Source organism: Bombina bombina, chromosome 3 (genome assembly GCF_027579735.1).
Source record: "Bombina bombina isolate aBomBom1 chromosome 3, aBomBom1.pri, whole genome shotgun sequence".
NCBI lineage: Eukaryota > Metazoa > Chordata > Amphibia > Anura > Bombinatoridae > Bombina > Bombina bombina.
In genome coordinates, this window is record NC_069501.1 from 464,172,444 (window position 1) to 464,193,531 (window position 21,088).

The 21,088-nt window shown below is 38.7% G+C and overlaps 1 protein-coding gene across 1 annotated transcript in view; it reads right to left on the minus strand.

The window, feature by feature from the left end:
- Nucleotides 1–2,842: 2,842 nt before the first annotated feature.
- Nucleotides 2,843–21,088, minus strand: part of ZC3H11A (zinc finger CCCH-type containing 11A) — a 60,270-nt gene continuing 42,024 nt past the window's right edge. The window contains exons 17-19 of the mRNA XM_053706715.1: nt 15,113–15,279; nt 11,303–11,376; nt 2,843–4,312 (exon numbers count right to left, since the gene is read on the minus strand). Coding sequence (XP_053562690.1) covers nt 4,102–4,312; nt 11,303–11,376; nt 15,113–15,279 — 452 coding nt within the window. The 3' untranslated portion in view covers nt 2,843–4,101. The remainder of the gene's footprint in view (nt 4,313–11,302; nt 11,377–15,112; nt 15,280–21,088) is intronic.

A 21,088-nucleotide genomic window follows, 5' to 3' on the forward strand; every position in this document is an offset into this window, starting at 1 on the left:
GCAGGACGCGGAGGTGTTCCAGCTTAAATTTAAACGCTAAGGAATCTGACTCTGCCCGCTGAGAAACTTTTCCTGTGTCAGAAATTTCTCCCTCGGACAGACCATCCCTCACTGCCACTTCAGAGTGTTGTGAGGGTACGACAGATAAATCATCCAAAGCTTCTGATTGCTCATCCTCTGTTCTTAAAACTGAGCTATCACGCTTTTTTTGGAAAAACTGGCAGTTTGGATAGAAATGCTGCAAGGGAATTATCCATGACTGCTGCTAATTGTTGTAATGTAATAGGGCACAATGCGCTAGAGGTACTAGGTAACGCTTGCGCGGGTGTAACTGGTGTAGACACATGGGGAGAGGAAGGAGGACTATCCTCATTAGCTTCCGTCAAAGAATCATCTTGGGCTACATTTTTAAGTGTCACTGCATGGTCATTAAAATATTTAGATACCTTAGCACACTTTAAACACAAATGCAATGGGGGTACCGCCATGGCTTTCAAACACATAGAACAAGGTCTATCTGTAGGCTCAGACATGTTAGACAGACTTAGATAGCACTCAAATACAGAAAAATACACTTTTTGAAAAAACGTTACTGTTCCTTTAAATAATAAAAAGCACACACTTTTTTACCAAATCTCAAAAAAACATCCGATCTTTATGAAATTTACACCATATGATCCTAATGCTTTGAAAAGATTGCACACCAAGTTTCAAGCCAATTAACCCCTTATTGCCCAAACCGGAGCAAATTGAAGCTGCCACCGGTTTAACAGACTACAGCACGATGCCACAGTCTCTGCTGTGGCCCTACCTTCCTTGGGGATTAGTTTTGGAACGAAAATAAGCCTCCCTGTAGTCTTCCTGCAATCTCTGGACTCTACATGTGAAGCTGCATGAAGCTGACTTGCAAAACAACTGCGCAACTGAGGCGCGAAAATTAGGCCCCCTCCCTCTTCACTCCGGAGTTGTGGGGCCTTCCTAAGTCAATTTAGTTGTCTAAAATTATGCCAGGCATATAAAACCCCTAGAAAGTGTTCCAAACATGATAAACACTTGTGCAAACGTCAGATTATATTAAGAAATAATCGATTTTCCCCATAACAGTGTCCACCAGTGATTTAAGCCCTTTTAACTAAGCCATCCTTCTATACAGAGTCTCAGAATATGGCTTACCTTCCCACATGGGGATTTCTGTCAGTCTTCTAGCATTACCAAGTCTTGTTAGAAAAAAAGTGACTGAGCATACCTTAAGCAGTTAAGCCTGCAAACTGTTCCCCCCCAACTGAAGTTCTCCGGTACTCAACAGTCCTGTGTGGGAACAGCAATGGATTTTAGTTACAACATGCTAAAATCTTTTTCCTCTCAGCAGAAATCTTCATCACTTTCTGCCTCAGAGTAAATAGTACAAACCGGCACTATTTTAAAATAACAAACTCTTGATTGAAGAAATAAAAACTACAAATCTAACACCACATACTCTTTACCCTCCCGTGGAGATGCTACTTGTTAGAGCGGCAAAGAGAATGACTGGGGGGGCGGAGCCTGAGGGGAGCTATATGGCCAGCTCTGCTGTGTGCTCTCTTTGCCACTTCCTGTAGGGATTGAGAATATCCCACAAGTAAGGATGAATCTGTGGACTGGATACACCATGTAAGAGAAATTGTATTTCCTTATCTGATCTCAACAGTTTAACATGTGTACCCATGCCCCCAAGTAAAACTAAAGCAGACCAAGGTATTTATCTCAGCAGTAATTAAAGGGATAGGCTAGTCAAAATTTAACTTTCATGATTTAGATAGGGCATGTAATTTTAATCAACTTTCCAATTTACTTTTATCATCAAATTTACATAAAATTTTTAGATTTTCACAGCTAGAGGGCGTTAGTTCATGTTTGTCATATAGATAACATTGTGCTCACACCCATGGAGTTACTTATGAGAGGGCACTGATTGGGTAAAAGGCAAGTCTGTCAAAATAAATATAGGAGGCAGTCCACAGAGGCTAAGATACAAGGTAGAGGGGAGGAGCTATGTAGCAGCTCTGCTTGGGTGATCCTCTTGCACTTCCTGTTGGGGAGGAGCTAATATCCCATAAGTAATGATGACCCGTGGACTGACTACACTTAACAGGAGAAAGTATATTAATATAACCATATTGTTTATACCAATACTGGGGAATGGGTAATAAAGGGATTAACTATCTTTTTAAACAAAAATCTGGGAGTAGACTATCCCTTTAAGCTATATATGCATCTCATTCACATTTTGCTAGTTGCCCAAAAGTTGTGGTAACCCACATCTCAGAGAAAGTTTACAAAGAGGCCCTTTGACCTAAGGTTGAAAGTTCAAGGTTTGGGAACCTTTAAAAGCCTGAAGGGTTTTCATGGGACAAGATAATTATGTTGACATACATAGTAGGAATGCTTAATTCTTTATTTGATTCAACGATACAGAAAGGAGCAGATATATTTAGTCTATCCAAACAGAACATAAAAATAATTGTGATTGAAAAGCACAGTATTATCCCATCTTAATTTTGCTATAACCTTACTTGTTTTACAGTTGAGAATGAAGGACTTTAAAATTGAACATTTAGAGTTATATGGACTTGTAAAGCCAATAGTCCTTTCCTTTTCCCTGGACTTTATACAAAACAGAGGTCAAGTTTATGACACAATGTTACTATCACAACTGCTATTTCTTTTATCTGTATGTTATAGACTTCGAAAATAAAATATAAATAAATAAAAAAATGGTCAACACAACAGGGAACACAGAGAAAAATATAAACATATGGTCCTAGTGTTGTAATAAATACAACAAAAAGAAAAAAATCACTGCGATGCTTAATTCTTTATTTGATACAATCGTACAGAATGAGTAGACACATTTTGTCCATTCTAAGAGAACATGAAAGTAAATCTAACTCGCAAAATGCACATAATAGTACTATTTACAATGAACTGATAAAAATGTTTTAAAATTCTAAACATGTAGCATTTTTCATGCCACTGCGTATATAGTGCAAGTCTTGGCAAATTAATCAAACCAATTTCTCTTTGGAAAACATATATACAAATTGAACGTCGAACTAAAACAGGTAATGCTAACACTTAGTGTAAGCATTGGGCAGAAATGAGGGCTCCATTAAAATGAACAAAGTATCAGTTGGATACTTTCCTTCATATTTTTATGACGTAAGCTTACAGCCAAATCATTAGTTTATGCCACTTCCATACATAACCATTTGCACGTGGGAGATCAAAAATCTCATCTACATAGCTTTTGCTATAAAAAAATGTAACATTTCACTTTAAAATAATTTTCACAAAGCTGTTAATTAAAAAAGAAAATATTTACATCATGTTGCGGAATTTACAGCCTTATACACCAGAAAAGATTCAGCACATTTTCAAATAATAATAAAAAAAGGATAGTTTACATGATCACATGAGTTTAAGAGGGCAGTGTCTGCTAAGGAAAGATAACATTAAAGGTAGCCTTAACAGAAAATTAAAAACCAAGCGTAAGGAATAAAGCTGTTCTCATTTGTTTTAGAGTCTTTTGTTCTAGCAGGTATTGAGTATCTGATACAGATGTGTTCCTGCTTAACATAACACAACAGTAATGAATTCATATTAATACTATTATGGACCCTAAACAAATTACAGCTGTGGACAATCTCGCAATTCATAACAATCTCGCAATTCATAACACTGTATCACATACCAAAATAAAGCAATACAGTTTACCAATAAAACAAACATTTGGACATTCGTCAGAAAAAATTTTTTTTTGTAAAAAACAAATATATTTAAGACTGAAGTGATTTTATTATATGGAGGTTGAGAAGATATTTTGCCTTATTGGGTGAAAGGCTGTTGTGTCCATGGGCACAGAAATATGCTATCTGCCAAGTGCAGTATCTGAATTTGCAAAAGTGCTGATGCCAGCTGAATTTAAGCTGACCTAGTGTTCAGGGCCTGGACTATGGTAGAAAGGAGCAATGTCATATCATAGTGTCATCCTTTTGATAAAAGGCTGTCACTTAATCCCTGCAGTGTTGGATTTGGGTTATCCCCTCTCACTCCAGCATGGTCTCAGTTGTCAATCATCTCTGAAAGCTCTAGCAAAAGGTCGTCTTCATCTTTGCCAGGTTCAAGGTCAATTTCATCTCCAAGTTTTCCCCCTGAAATTTCCCAGATCAATTTATCGAAGTCATCTTCTGCCGGCAGTGAGCTTGTTCTTCGTGACTTTACCTTTGCAGGTAGAGTATTAGGACTGTCCGGCCCTGAGGGCGAGGCCACGGAACTACAGAAGGAAAGAAAAATAAACACTTGAGTCAAAAATAAAAATTCTTGGAGCATTGGTTCTCTGGCTACGTAAAGGGCATTGCAAATGTCTACAAGTGTGGATGCTAAATGATATAAATATTTATAACCCAACTAATACTTAAAGGGATAGTAATGTCATAATTAAATTTCAGGGCCTAGATAGAGCATGTACTTTTAAAACAACATTCCAGTTTTCTTTTATTACCAAATTTGCTTTGATCTGTCTGTATCCTTTGTTGAAGAGTAAACCTAGGTACGCTTATAAAACCTCAGGAGCTGTATACGTGTCTTTAGCCGTCTCAGGCAGTAGTGTTATTATACAAACACAGCTGCCATAGAGTGCTTAAAGGGACAGTATACTGTAAAATAGTTTTTCCCTTAATGTGTTTACAATTGCTTTTTTTACCAACTGCAGAGTAAAAAAATGTATGAAAATTAGCTTTTTAAGGCTTATTTGTGTATATTAAAGCTCAGATTTTGTGTTTTGAAGCCACAACCTAATAAAATGGGTTGAGCTTGTAGGTATAATCAGATCTCATTACTGTATCACATTGTGTACATATACCTGCTTCTTTATCTTATATCTGTCCTTAAAACAATCACTAGTACTTTGAGAGAACAATGGAAAAACATAATTTATGTAAGAACTTACCTGATAAATTCATTTCTTTCATATTAGCAAGAGTCCATGAGCTAGTGACGTATGGGATATACATTCCTACCAGGAGGGGCAAAGTTTCCCAAACCTCAAAATGCCTATAAATACACCCCTCACCACACCCACAATTCAGTTTAACGAATAGCCAAGAAGTGGGGTGATAAAAAAAGTGCGAAAGCATATAAAATAAGGAATTGGAATAATTGTGCTTTATACAAAAATCATAACCACCACAAAAAAAGGGCGGGCCTCATGGACTCTTGCTAATATGAAAGAAATGAATCAGGTAAGTTCTTACATAAATTATGTTTTCTTTCATGTAATTAGCAAGAGTCCATGAGATAGTGACGTATGGGATAATGATTACCCAAGATGTGGATCTTTCCACACAAGAGTCACTAGAGAGGGAGGGATAAAATAAAGACAGCCAATTCCTGCTGAAAATAATCCACACCCAAAATAAAGTTTAATGAAAAACATAAGCAGAAGATTCAGACTGAAACCGCTGCCTGAAGTACTTTTCTACCAAAAACTGCTTCAGAAGAAGAAAATACATCAAAATGGTAGAATTTAGTAAAAGTATGCAAAGAGGACCAAGTTGCTGCTTTGCAAATCTGATCAACCGAAGCTTCATTCCTAAACGCCCAGGAAGTAGAAACTGACCTGGTAGAATGAGCTGTAATCCTCTGAGGCGGAGTTTTACCCGACTCAACATAGGCAAGATGAATTAAAGATTTCAACCAAGATGCCAAAGAAATGGCAGAAGCTTTCTGGCCTTTTCTAGAACCGGAAAAGATAACAAATAGACTAGAAGTCTTTCGGAAAGACTTAGTAGCTTCAACATAATATTTCAAAGCTCTAACAACATCCAAAGAATGCAATGATTTCTCCTTAGAATTCTTAGGATTAGGACATAATGAAGGAACCACAATTTCTCTACTAATGTTGTTGGAATTCACAACTTTAGGTAAAAATTCAAAAGAAGTTCGCAACACCGCCTTATCCTGATGAAAAATCAGAAAAGGAGACTCACAAGAAAGAGCAGATAATTCAGAAACTCTTCTGGCAGAAGAGATGGCCAAAAGGAACAAAACTTTCCAAGAAAGTAATTTAATGTCCAAAGAATGCATAGGTTCAAAGGGAGGAGCTTGAAGAGCTCCCAGAACCAAATTCAAACTCCAAGGAGGAGAAATTGACTTAATGACAGGTTTTATACGAACCAAAGCTTGTACAAAACAATGAATATCAGGAAGAATAGCAATCTTTCTGTGAAAAAGAACAGAAAGAGCAGAGATTTGTCCTTTCAAGGAACTTGCAGACAAACCCTTATCTAAACCATCCTGAAGAAACTGTAAAATTCTCGGTATTCTAAAAGAATGCCAAGAAAAATGATGAGAAAGACACCAAGAAACATAAGTCTTCCAGACTCTATAATATATCTCTCTAGATACAGATTTACAAGCCTGTAACATAGTATTAATCACAGAGTCAGAGAAACCTCTTTGACCAAGAATCAAGCGTTCAATCTCCATACCTTTAAATTTAAGGATTTCAGATCCTGATGGAAAAAAGGACCTTGTGACAGAAGGTCTGGTCTTAACGGAAGAGTCCACGGTTGGCAAGAGGCCATCCGGACAAGATCCGCATACCAAAACCTGTGAGGCCATGCTGGAGCTACAAGCAGAACAAACGAGCATTCCTTCAGAATCTTGGAGATTACTCTTGGAAGAAGAACTAGAGGCGGAAAGATATAGGCAGGATGATACTTCCAAGGAAGTGATAATGCATCCACTGCCTCCGCCTGAGGATCCCGGGATCTGGACAGATATCTGGGAAGTTTCTTGTTTAGATGAGACGCCATCAGATCTATTTCTGGAAGTTCCCACATTTGAACAATCTGAAGAAATACCTCTGGGTGAAGAGACCATTCGCCCGGATGCAACGTTTGGCGACTGAGATAATCCGCTTCCCAATTGTCCACACCTGGGATATGAACCGCAGAGATTAGACAGGAGCTGGATTCCGCCCAAACCAAAATTCGAGATACTTCTTTCATAGCCAGAGGACTGTGAGTCCCTCCTTGATGATTGATGTATGCCACAGTTGTGACATTGTCTGTCTGAAAACAAATGAACGATTCTCTCTTCAGAAGAGGCCAAAACTGAAGAGCTCTGAAAATTGCACGGAGTTCCAAAATATTGATCGGTAATCTCACCTCCTGAGATTCCCAAACTCCTTGTGCCGTCAGAGATCCCCACACAGCTCCCCAACCTGTGAGACTTGCATCTGTTGAAATTACAGTCCAGGTCGGAAGCACAAAAGAAGCCCCCTGAATTAAACGATGGTGATCTGTCCACCACGTTAGAGAGTGTCGAACAATCGGTTTTAAAGATATTAATTGAGATATCTTTGTGTAATCCTTGCACCATTGATTCAGCATACAGAGCTGAAGAGGTCGCATGTGAAAACGAGCAAAGGGGATCGCGTCCGATGCAGCAGTCATAAGACCTAGAATTTCCATGCATAAGGCTACCGAAGGGAATGATTGTGACTGAAGGTTTCGACAAGCTGAAATCAATTTTAGACGTCTCTTGTCTGTTAAAGACAGAGTCATGGACACTGAATCTATCTGGAAACCCAGAAAGGTTACCCTTGTCTGAGGAATCAATGAACTTTTTGGTAAATTGATCCTCCAACCATGATCTTGAAGAAACAACAAAAGTCGATTCGTATGAGATTCTGTTAAATGTAAAGACTGAGCAAGTACCAAGATATCGTCCAAATAAGGAAATACCACAATACCCTGTTCTCTGATTACAGACAGAAGGGCACCGAGAACCTTTGTAAAAATTCTTGGAGCTGTAGCTAGGCCAAACGGCAGAGCCACAAACTGGTAATGCTTGTCCAGAAAAGAGAATCTCAGGAACTGATAATGATCTGGATGAATCGGAATATGCAGATATGCATCCTGTAAATCTATTGTGGACATATAATGCCCTTGCTGAACAAAAGGCAAGATAGTCCTTACAGTTACCATCTTGAACGTTGGTATCCTTACATAACGATTCAATATTTTTAGATCCAGAACTGGTCTGAAGGAATTCTCCTTCTTTGGTACAATGAAGAGATTTGAATAAAACCCCATCCCCTGTTCCGGAACTGGCATAATTACTCCAGCCAACTCTAGATCTGAAACACAATTCAGAAATGCTTGAGCTTTCACTGGATTTACTGGGACACGGGAAAGAAAAAATCTCTTTGCAGGAGGTCTCATCTTGAAACCAATTCTGTACCCTCCTGAAACAATGTTCTGAATCCAAAGATTGTGAACAGAATTGATCCAAATTTCTTTGAAAAAACGTAACCTGCCCCCTACCAGCTGAGCTGGAATGAGGGCCGCACCTTCATGAGGACTTAGAAGCAGGCTTTGCCTTTCTAGCAGGCTTGGATTTATTCCAGACTGGAGATGGTTTCCAAACTGAAACTGCTCCTGAGGATGAAGGATTAGGCTTTTGTTCTTTGTTGAAACGAAAGGAACGAAAACGATTATTAGCCCTGTTTTTACCTTTAGATTTTTTATCCTGTGGTAAAAAAGTTCCTTTCCCACCAGTAACAGTTGAGATAATAGAATCCAACTGAGAACCAAATAATTTGTTACCCTGGAAAGAAATGGAAAGTAGAGTTGATTTAGAAGCCATATCAGCATTCCAAGTCTTAAGCCATAAAGCTCTTCTAGCTAAAATAGCTAGAGACATAAACCTGACATCAACTCTGATAATATCAAAAATGGCATCACAGATAAAATTATTAGCATGCTGAAGAAGAATAATAATATCATGAGAATCATGATCTGTTACTTGTTGCGCTAAAGTTTCCAACCAAAAAGTTGAAGCTGCAGCAACATCAGCCAAAGATATAGCAGGTCTAAGAAGATTACCTGAACACAGATAAGCTTTTCTTAGAAAGGATTCAATTTTCCTATCTAAAGGATCCTTAAACGAAGTACCATCTGACGTAGGAATAGTAGTACGTTTAGCAAGGGTAGAAATAGCCCCATCAACTTTAGGGATTTTGTCCCAAAATTCTAATCTGTCAGACGGCACAGGATATAATTGCTTAAAACGTTTAGAAGGAGTAAATGAATTACCCAATTTATCCCATTCTTTGGAAATTACTGCAGAAATAGCATTAGGAACAGGAAAAACTTCTGGAATAACCACAGGAGATTTAAATACCTTATCCAAACGTTTAGAATTAGTATCAAGAGGACCAGAATCCTCTATTTCTAAAGCAATTAGTACTTCTTTAAGTAAAGAACGAATAAATTCCATTTTATATAAATATGAAGATTTATCAGCATCAATCTCTGAGACAGAATCCTCTGAACCAGAAGAGTCATCAGAATCAGAATGATGATGTTCATTTAAAAATTCATCTGTAGGGAGAGAAGTTTTAAAAGATTTTTTACGTTTACTAGAAGGAGAAATAACAGACATAGCCTTCTTTATGGATTCAGAAACAAAATCTCTTATGTTATCAGGAACATTCTGCACTTTAGATGTTGAAGGAACTGCAACAGACAATGGTACTTTACTAAAGGAAATATTATCTGCATTAACAAGTTTGTCATGACAATTAATACAAACAACAGCCGGAGGAATAGCTACCTAAAGTTTACAGCAGATACACTTAGCTTTGGTAGATCCAGCACTAGACAGCGATTTTCCTGTAGTATCTTCTGACTCAGATGCAACGTGAGACATCTTGCAATATGTAAGAGAAAAAACAACATATAAAGCAAAATTGATCAAATTCCTTAAATGACAGTTTCAGGAATGGGAAAAAATGCCAAAGAACAAGCTTCTAGCAACCAGAAGCAATGAAAAATGAGATTTAAATAATGTGGAGACAAAAGCGACGCCCATATTTTTTAGCGCCAAATAAGACGCCCACATTATTTGGCGCCTAAATGCTTTTGGCGCCAAAAATGACGCCACATCCGGAACGCCGACACTTTTGGCGCAAAATAACGCCAAAAAATGACGCAACTTCCGGCGACACGTATGACGCCGGAAACGGAAAAGATTTTTTGCGCCAAAAAAGTCTGCGCCAAAAATGACGCAATAAAATGAAGCATTTTCAGCCCCCGCGAGCCTAACAGCCCACAGGGAAAAAGAGTCAAATTTTTGAAGGTAAGAAAAAATGTTTAATTCAAATGCATTATCCCAAATATGAAACTGACTGTCTGAAAAATAAGGAATGTTGAACATTCTGAGTCAAGGCAAATAAATGTTTGAATACATATATTTAGAACTTTATAAACAAAGTGCCCAACCATAGCTTAGAGTGTCACAGAAAATAAGATTTACTTACCCCAGGACATCTACATGTTTGTAGAAAGCCAAACCAGTACTGAAACGAGAATCAGCAGAGGTAATGGTATATATAAGAGTATATCGTCGATCTGAAAAGGGAGGTAAGAGATGAATCTCTACGACCGATAACAGAGAACCTATGAAATAGACCCCGTAGAAGGAGATCACTGCATTCAAATAGGCAATACTCTCCTCACATCCCTCTGACATTCACTGCACGCTGAGAGGAAAACCGGGCTCCAACTTGCTGCGGAGCGCATATCAACGTAGAATCTAGCACAAACTTACTTCACCACCTCCATCGGAGGCAAAGTTTGTAAAACTGAATTGTGGGTGTGGTGAGGGGTGTATTTATAGGCATTTTGAGGTTTGGGAAACTTTGCCCCTCCTGGTAGGAATGTATATCCCATATGTCACTAGCTCATGGACTCTTGCTAATTACATGAAAGAAATCAACATTTTATTACCTTATCTCTGCTATATCGCACTGGGAGTGAAATTTCTTCTGCTGGCTGTGTTTACAAAGCTTATCTATAGCTGGTACGCGTGGCCACAAACTTTCAGAATAGGTGGGGATACCACATGCTAAATCAACAATTTCAAATGCCAATATAAGGGTAAAGGAGCTACTTGTAAACAATTTAATACACTCCAGAAGGTAAAGTGGATCATTGGGAACAAATTAAAGGGGAGAAAATTTTTGAGTAAACTGTCCCTTTAAGACAAGTTTACACTACAGAGGTCCTACAAGCCAACCTAGGTTTACTCTTTAACAAAGGATACAAGAAAACAAAGCAAATTTGGTAATATAAGTAAATTTTAAAGTTGTTTAAAACTTCATGCTCTATGTGAATCATGAAAGTTTAGTTTCGACTTTACTGTTTAGATTCTTAGGCTACTGACAAGTTTAATCTTGTATGTGTCCCTTACTCACCTTTTCTGAAGACACTTAGGTGACACATCACTTGCAGGAACATTCTCTGTGAGACTGGAATCAGCCGCTGGAAGCTGTAGAGGACATAAGGAAGAGATGGATCATATAAAAAGATTGTAAGTGACCATATTACCAGAGCTCTAAAAATCCTTCTGTAATTTTATTAAAGGGACACTGAACCCAAAAAATTTCTTTTGTGATTCAGACAGAGCATGCAATTTTAAGCAACTTTATAATTTACTCATATTAGCAAATGTTCTTCATTCTTTTGGTATCTTTATTTGAAAATCAAGTATGCAAGTTTAAATGCCGGCCCATTTTGGTGAACAACCTGGGTTGTTCTTGCTGATTGGTGGATAAATTGATCCACCAATAAACAACTGCTGTCCAAGGTTCTGGACTTTCTTTTTCAAATAAAGATAGCAAGAGAATGAAGAAAAAATAATAATAGGAGTAAATTGGAAAGTTGCTTAAAATTGCATGCTCTATCTGAATCACAAAAGAAAAAAAAATGGGTTCAGTGTCCCTTTAAGGGAAATTATTTTTTTACTTTTGAATATAAACAAGGGCATTTTAAATGTATTTATTCTCCATTGTTGGAAAAATGTTTTTAATAAATCTACTTTTATGTTTTTTAAAGGGACAGTGTAATGCCCCATATAGGGAACCGAAAATATACCCAAAAATTATATTATTTAAAAAAAACTATTCTTGCAAAATGTAGGAATTACAATCATTTTGATATGGGATGATATGAAGTTGTAATGTACTTAAAGGATTACTTTCTGTTATAATTTTTAAGCTAAACAACTAACATATTAAAGTTAATAAACATGAATTAAAACCTACTGACCTATATTTTCTCCAAAACGAAGTTTTATAACGTTCTAAAAGTTATATCTTTTATTCACCGATGATGTCACGTTATCCTACCCACTATTTTCAGCACTGCGTGTTCAAAATACTTAAACCAATAACTTTGTGTTTAAAGCGCCATTTTGAAACCTAGGTATTGTAAACGGATTGGTACAGAGCAAAGGATACCCACGGAGTGGGTTTGGAAAACAATTAAATTTGCAGACAAGATTTCTGATATACGGTAGAGATATGTTAATGAAATGCTATTGATAAAAAGCGTATTTGGGGTAATTAGTAACAGGCATAGAAAATATTTACTTACAGTGGCCCTTTAAAGGGACAGTCTAGTCAAAATTAAACTTTCATGATTCAGATAGGGCGTGTAATTTTAAACAACTTTCCAATTTACTTCTATTATCTAATTTGCTCAATTCTTTAGATATCCTTTGTTGAAGAAATAGCAATGCACATGTCTGAGCCAATCACACGAGGCCTCTGTGCAGCAACCAATAAGCAGCTACTGAGCATATCTAGATGTGTTTTTCAGCAAGTGATATCAAGAAAATGAAGCAAATTAGATATTAGAAGTAAATTAGAAAGTTGTTTAAAATGACATGCTCTTTCTAAATCATGAAAGAAAAAATGTGGGTTTCATGTCCCTTTAAATTGGTCAAACTAGCCTTTCTAGTAGCACTTATTTGTAAAGAAAAGTTTTTTCTTAATGGGACCTTAAACACATTAAAACTTTGCAATATATTTCTACTTTGTGAATCGAATATCTTGACAAAATTAATATATATATATATTTCTATATCTATCTATCTATCTATATGAATGTACAATAGGCCAGCACTCACGGTTTTGTCAGATAGCTACCCAGGGTGCTTCCACGGTATAGATAGAGCATATCAAAGAAAGGATGCACTCACCAGGATTTTCTTTGTTACCTTTTAATGTGTAATGTTTGTCTTTGATTCTCTCTATCACGAATCTATATATATATATATATATATATATATATATATATATATATATATATATATATATATATATATACACATAGAGAGAGAGAGAAAGAGAGGAGAGAGAGATAGAAGAGAGAGAATATAGAAATAGAAAAGGGAGAGAGAGAATGAATTGTGTGTGTGAGCAATTTGTACATTGAACACACATATGCAGGGCAGTGCCATGGTTAGATTAATTTCCTGTACAGCTGGCAGCTGTGCAGGAGAAACGGATTTGATTAGATAGTTTTGTTCAGCTATTAAAGTTTTTCACAGAAAGTTGTAGTGTAACACAAGAAGTGAACTACATAATTGTAGTGAAATACGATTGGTAGATTTTACCACTTTGAAAAGTGCCCAACAAAGTTTGTCATGATGGCATGTACCAGGTTTACTATAGGAAAATGTTAAAGGGACACTGAACCCAATTTTTTTTCTATCGTGATTCAAACAAAGCATGCAATTTTAAGCAACTTTCTAATTTACTCCTATTATCAAATTCTTTTCATTCTCTTTGTATCTTTATTTGAAATGCAAGAATGTAAGTTTAGATACTGGCCCATTTTTGGTGAACACACTGTGTTGTTCTTGCTGATTGGTGGGTAAATTCACCTACCAATAAACAAGATCTTTCCATGGTTCTGAACCAAAAAAAAAATAGCTTAGATGCATTCTTTTTCAAATAAAGAAAGCAAGAGAACGAAGAAAAAGTGATAATAGGAGTAAATTAGAGAGTTGTTTAAAATTGCATGCTCTATCTGAACCAAAGAAAAAAATTTGTGTTCAGTGTCCCTTTAAGTGTGTAATGTTCTAAAATATTAGCCAGATAAAATGTGACAAGGAACACCGTTAAGTGAGCTATAATCCAAGCAATTATATTATGAATGGAATTCTCTCAATCTTCAGTGCAAGATTCCCCCCCACACCTCGTACTTTCTCAAAGCCACAACATTAGAAATTATTTAATTAAAGAATACACATTTGTATAAAGAATTGTTGCAAAAGCATCTGGTGCATCCAGTGGACATTAAATAATAGTATCAAACCACATCTACTAAGCTCCCCAAATATACCATAAAGAAAAAAAGTAAAAAAGGACTGGGGTAATCAGGTGCAGTGACATCACTGCTCACCACTCCCGTCCCTAGGCAATGCACATGCAGACTAAAATGGTCACACAAGAGGAGATGAGTGTAAATAAACTTTGCAATTTATTTTCTGCGATTTTCATGCATGATTTGCAAGACAAATATCAAACTCTTGATTTGATTTTTACTTAAAGGACAGTCTACTGCAGAATTGTTATTGTGTAATACGATAATCCCTTTATTACCCACTCCCCAGTTTTGCACAACCAACACGTTTATATTATAATATACTTTTTACCCCTGTAATTACCTTGTATTTAAGCCTCTGCAGACTGCCCCTTTTTTCAGTTCTTATGGCAGACTTGCATTTTAGCCAATCAGTGCTGACTCATAAGTAACTCCATAGGCGTGAGCACAATGTTATCTATATGGCACACATGAACCAACGCCCTCTGGCTGTGAAAAACTGTTACATGCATTCAAATAAGAGACAGCCTTCAAGGGCTTAGAAATTAGCATATGATCCTACCTTGGTTTAGCTTTCAACTAAGAATACCAATAGAAAAAAGCAAATTTAATGATAAAAGTAAATTAGAAAGTTGATTAAAATTAAAAGTCCTATCTGAATAATGAAAGTTTAATTTATACTAGACTGTCCCTTTAAATTTGCATGCCCTATCGGAATAATGAAAGTTTAATTTTGACTAAACTGTCCCTTTAAGAATCGTTAAATATCAATATTGTTTACAATTTCCTTTTAAAATATTGACAGACAAATCTATGCTTATAAAAGTTATTATAAAAAGTCAGCCGCTATCCCTTTTTAGCATGCTGAAGTTAAAAGCCTTTACACTACTTACCAAGGATTCATTACTAGGTGTCTCCTGTTTTTCCAAGGATGTCGCTGCAGGACTCAGCGGTCTCACAGCAGCAACTGCTGGCCTTTCATGATTTTTTCTTTTATTGGATTTTTTGGAAGTTGTTCTGTTCTTCACCACACGTGGCTCTACATTTACTCTTGGTTTTCCTGTAAACAGATACAGAGTTATTATGCATAAATCCAATATTAGAACTAAAAATATAACCGCCCCGGTTGCCCACCATTTTGTGGAAACTTAACATGGAATGTCACAATTACGTTTTCAAATGATTGACATGGGGAGGAAAGAAAAGGGGTGACAGAACAATTGTAACAAAGAAGGGAAACATTGGATTTATACTTTAGATGCTTTACAACCAGTAGGAATAAATCGAGAGAATGATTGGTCCTCTCTTCTATAACACATTTTTATACAGAAGAATTTATTTTTTTTACTGTATGCAATAATCAGTTGTGTGATGTAAATAGGAGCGGTAGTGGAGTTAATTGGAGCTAATAGGTTGAGTTATTTATGTAGTTTTTAAATGTGCATTATAATTGTGATCAACAGATGGCACTAGAGTGTAGTAAAAATATTTTTGTAAATGTGTCTTTATTATGGATGATATACAATACATTTTGAGACTAGAGAAGTACTGGTGTGTTATATTGTATTTTATGCATTTGTGACTAACCAGAGGAGGTGAGCTACTGTTGGACTCAGCAAAATTTATCATTATTGTAGAATGACAGGTAAAACTGCAATCGCCGCTTGTGATGCTGCATTGCACAACAAAATTTAACATTGCACAATAGGTTTCTTGTGCAATGCTGCCCCCTGCCCTGCGCCGCCAATTGTGCAAGAGCAGGGCATGTCAATCACCTCAAACAAGCAGTTTCTGCATCTTAAAGCGATATGATACCTAAATGTTGATGTACTTGAAAGTGATGCAGCATAGCTGTAAAAAGCCGACTATAGAAGATCACCTGAACATCTCTATGTAAAAAATATAATTTTTGCTTACCCGTTTTTTTTTTCTTTCTTGGCAGTGAGAGTCCACAAAATACATTCATAACCTATGGGAAGTACTTTAACTGGCCACTAGGAAGAGCATTAGATATCCCTACCACTTCCCCTAATCTCCCAGTAGTTCATGCCGAGTATAAGGAAAAGTAGAAAGATAAAAAAGGGTAAGGCTGTGCCGTAAGACTGCCGCCACTACACTATTTCCGGGCGGGTTTGTGGACTCTCACTGCCAAGAAAGAAAAAAATGTATCAGGTAAGCATAAATTATATTTTCTTTCTACTGGCAGTGAGAGTCCATGAAACCCATTCATAACCTATGGGAAACTAATACCCAAGCTGTGGAGTCTACAAACATTTTTAAGGGAGGAAAGGGTAGGGAAAAGCAGTCCTAATTACTAGGCACCACCGCTTGAAGAACATTTGTCCCAAAAGATGCCTCAGCTGAGACAAAAACATCAATTAAGTGGAAATTGATGAAAGTAAGTATGTAAAGAAGATCAGGTAGCAGCCTTATAGGTGTGTTCAACCAAAGCCTCATTCTTGGAAGGCCCAGGAAGTAGACACCGCACAGGTAGAATGTTCCATAATCCGGGATGGAGGCTGCAGAGCCACCTCTGAATAACCCATGTGAATCAAACTTCTGAGCCAGAAGCTGTGGCTTTATGACCTTTGCGCTTACCAGAGTACAGGATAAACAAGGAAGATGACTAACGAAATTAATTGGTAGAATGAAAAAAAAAACTTTAAAGCTCTAACCACATCCAGATTATGCAATAACCTCTACTAGAGGAAGAAGGATTGGGACAAAGACGGAACAACAATTTGATTGATATTGTGAGTTGACACAACCTTAGGTAAAAACCTTATCTTTGTCGGAAGTAGAGTCTTATTCAAATGGAATACTAGATAAGGCGGGTCACACTGGAGAGCAGACAATTCTGACACTCTATGAGCAGAGGAGATAACGAACAAAAATAACACTTTCCAAGTTAAAGGGACACTTTTATGATTCAGGTAGAGCATGCAGTATCAAGACAATTCCAAATTTAATTCCATTGTCAAATTTTGCACAGTCTTTTTATATTCACACTTTCTGGGGAACAATAACCTACTGAGCATTTGCACAAGCTCACAGGGTAAATGTATACTAGTCTGTGATTGGCTGATGTCTGTCACATGATACAGGGGGCCGGAAAACGGGAGAAAAAATAAATGTGTCAGAAAAAAAAAAATCTACAGCTTATTTGAAATTCGGAGTAGGTGTTGAATCATTGTCTTTTTATTATGCACTTGTTAATTATGCAATTCTACTACATTAAATGGTCCTTTAATAACTTTATATCAATGGAATGAATAGGCTCAAACGGAGAAGAACTATAATAACAAGATTAAGGCTCCATGGAGGAGTAATAGGTTTGAAAACAGGTCTAATTCTAGCAATAGCTTGAACAAATGACTGAACATCTGACAAACGAGCCAACCTGTTATTCTACCACATTGAATGGTCCTTTAATAATTTGATATCAATGGAATTCATAGGCTCATGGCACCACAGTCTGTCAAACTCGCGTCTGTTATAATTTCCCAGTATAGGCGCTGGAAACACATTCCCTGGAGAGTGGGTTCTCGAGACAGCTACCAGCAAAGAGAGACTCTCTCGTCTCTGGATCCAGAGATATATCTAAATGATTTCCATTCCATTGCCTTAGCATACATAATTGTAGAGGTCTCAGATGAAAGCGAGCAAACAGAATAGTGTCCGAAGCCGCAACCATAAGACCTACCACTTTCATGCATTGAGCCACCAGAGGCCGAAAAGAGGAGTGAAGGAGGCGCCAGGCAGCTTGAAGCTTCTTCCTGCATTGATCTATGAGATAAATATGCATGCTGATAGAATCTATGATGATCCCTAGAAAGCTCACTCTTGTGTCGGGGGTGAGAGAACTCTTCTCTAGGTTTAACTTCCAGCCATGCACCCGAAGATACCAGAGTAACCTCTCTGTATGAGATGTTTCGCTAAATGTAAAGATGGCGCCTGAATGTCGTCTAAGTGCCACAGCAAGCACCTGTAGTCTGACTAAAGCAAGGAGAGACCCCAGCACCCTTGTAAAGATCCTGGGAGCTGTAGCTAAACCAAATGGGATCGCTATAAATTTATAATGCTTGTCCAGGAAAGGATAGATAATGGTGATGATCTTGGTGAATAGGAATGTGAAGGTATGCATCCTTCAGCTGTATGGTGGTCATGAACTGACCCACCGACACAATAGGAAGAATGGACCGGATAGTTTCCATTGTGAAAGAAGGTACCCTTACGAATTTGTTGAGGCAATTCAGGTCTAAGATGGGATGAAAGGCGCCCTCCTTTTTGGAAAAAATGAAGAGGTTTGAATAGAACCCTCTACCTGAGGCACTGGGACAATTCCCATAGATACCAGATCCTCTACACAGTGTAGAAAGGCTGTTCTCTTTTCTGGTTTCCCTGAGATCATTGAAAGAAAAAACCTGCCCTTGGAGGGCGAGATCAGAAACCTATTTGGTATCCCTGAGATATGATGTCCAGAACGCAAGGGCCCTAAATGGACTGAGCAAAACTTCCTGAAACAGAGATAACCTGCCCCCTACTTGACCTGAGCCCAGGTCGGGGTACAACCCTCCATGCTAACTTGATGCCTGGGGTCGATTTCCTGGGCTATTTGTTCTTGTTCCACACCGAGTTTGGATTCCAGATATTCCTGGGCGTTTCAAACTTGGTTGTTGAAGTTCTAACGAAAGGAGCGAAAACGTCCCATAGAACGTCCCTTAGTTCTAAATTTCTTATCCTGGGGTAAAAAGGCTCCCTTACTTCAAGTGACAGTAGAAACGATAAAGTCCAGGCCCAGTCACCTGAGGTCTCATATACCAGTCACTTGCCCCCCAAATAGGTAATTAACTTTATGGGCACAATACCATACCCTTCTCTGTATATGGGGATATGATCAGCCTGCTGATAAGCTGTCCACTGCCCCCTACTCCTGCCATTAGAGGGAAGGAAGGTATAACTAGGATTTACACATTTGCTATTAGTGTTCTTCTACATCCTGACTGGGTCAGTAACACAAAGGAAAATCAGTGTAACTAACACTGTGTGCCTAGAAAGGGAGGATAGCTAAAACACACTGGAAGGAGGCATGGGAACTTCCCTGCAACACCCAGAAGCAAGCATAACCCAAAACTCTGCCAAAAGGATTTTACATAGCTTTTAACAACTCCCGTCCGCTCTTGCAGGAAAATATCCATTGGGGACAATATCAAAATCTTCAGCAGAGCACCTCTCTTTGCCTTCCTCCATGAAACGAGGCAAAGAACTAGTGAGAGGTTAGGGGAAATGGGAGGGGATATTTAATGCTCTGTTTGGGGTGTCTGCCTCCTCCTGGTGGTCAAGTGAAGTATTTCCTATAGGTTATGAATGGATTTTGTCTACTCTCACTGCCATTAGAAAGAAAAGAAGCATTCACACCCACTGAAAAGAGACTTTAGTCACAGAACTTCCAAGGGAGTGTGCTTCTAGCATGTGCAGGCACAGTCATGTTATTTTCCTATTCAGTTCAAGGAAGTTCACTGTGTAATCTCATGAGATTTAAGTGAAATTTCATGAGATCACAGCAAAGCAATGCAAGACAATGCTGAATGGCTGTGTTTGTTGTACTCTGGTGAGCTGAAGAAATTTTGAGGTAATATATCTATCTATTGGGTACTTATAGAGCACAAACTAATCACCCGTGAGGGTCTTAAGGCGCTAAGGGAAAGCGGATAGGAGGAGGGGGGGAGGGGATGGGCGTTCAGTCGCAGAGCCAGGTTTTGAGGTCCTTTCTGAACTTTGTAAGGGAGGTGGATTGTCTGAGGTGCAGTGGGAGGGTGTTCCATGTCTTTGCTGCCATGTGGGAAAAGGATCTTCCGCCCGCTATGGATTTGCTGATGCGGGGGATGACCGAGTGCTTGGTCGGCCAATCGGAGTTGTCTGGCGGGGGTGTAGAAATTTATGCGGTGGCTGATGTATTTGGGTCCGATGTTGTGTAGGGTCTTGAACGCGTGGGTAAGGAGTTTGAAGAGGATTCTCTTGTTGACGGGGAGCCAGTGAAATGTTCCTTAGGTGTTCAGTGATGTGGCATTGGAGAGGGATGTTAAGGATGAGTCTGGCTGAGGCGTTCTGGATACGTTGGAGTCTCTTTTGGAGTTTGATGGTGGAGCCATCGTAGAGTGCGTTGCCGTAGTCCAACCTGCTGCTGACGAGGGCGTAGGCGGCTGTTTTCTTGGTTTCGGTAGGGATCCACTTGAAGATTTTTCACTGCAGGTGAAGAAAGTGGAAGCATGTTGAGATGATGGCATTGATTTGTCGGTCCATAGAGAGTGAGGAGTCCAGGATGAAGCCTAGATTTCGTGCGTGGTCTGTTGGGGTTGGACGGGTCAGAGGAGGACGACTTCGGTTTTGTCTGTGTTAAGTTTGAGCCGGTTGTCATTCATCCAGGCGTCGACTGCTGTCAGGCCTTCGTGGACGTTCTTTTTGGCGTTGGTGGGATCTCGGGTGAGATGATTAACTGGGTGTCGTCGACGTAGGAGACTATGTTGAGGTTGTGGCGTTGGACGATCGCGGGGAGAGGGGCCATGTAGATGTTGAAGAGGGTGGGGTTCAGCAAAGAGCCTTGCGGTACACCGCAGTTGACTAGTGTGGGTTTGGAGAAGGGCGGGAGTCTGACTTTCTGGGTCCTGCCCGTGAGGAAGGAGGTGATCCATTCGAGGGCTTTGCTGCGGATGCCGGCGTCGTGTAGGCGGGTGCGGAGAGTGTTGTGGTCGACAGAGTTGAAAGCTGCTGAGAGGTCTAGGAGGATGAGGGCGGCAGTTTCTCCTCGGTCGAGCAAGGCGCGGATGTCATCTGTGGTGGCGAGGGCAGTCTCGGTGCTGTGGTTGGCC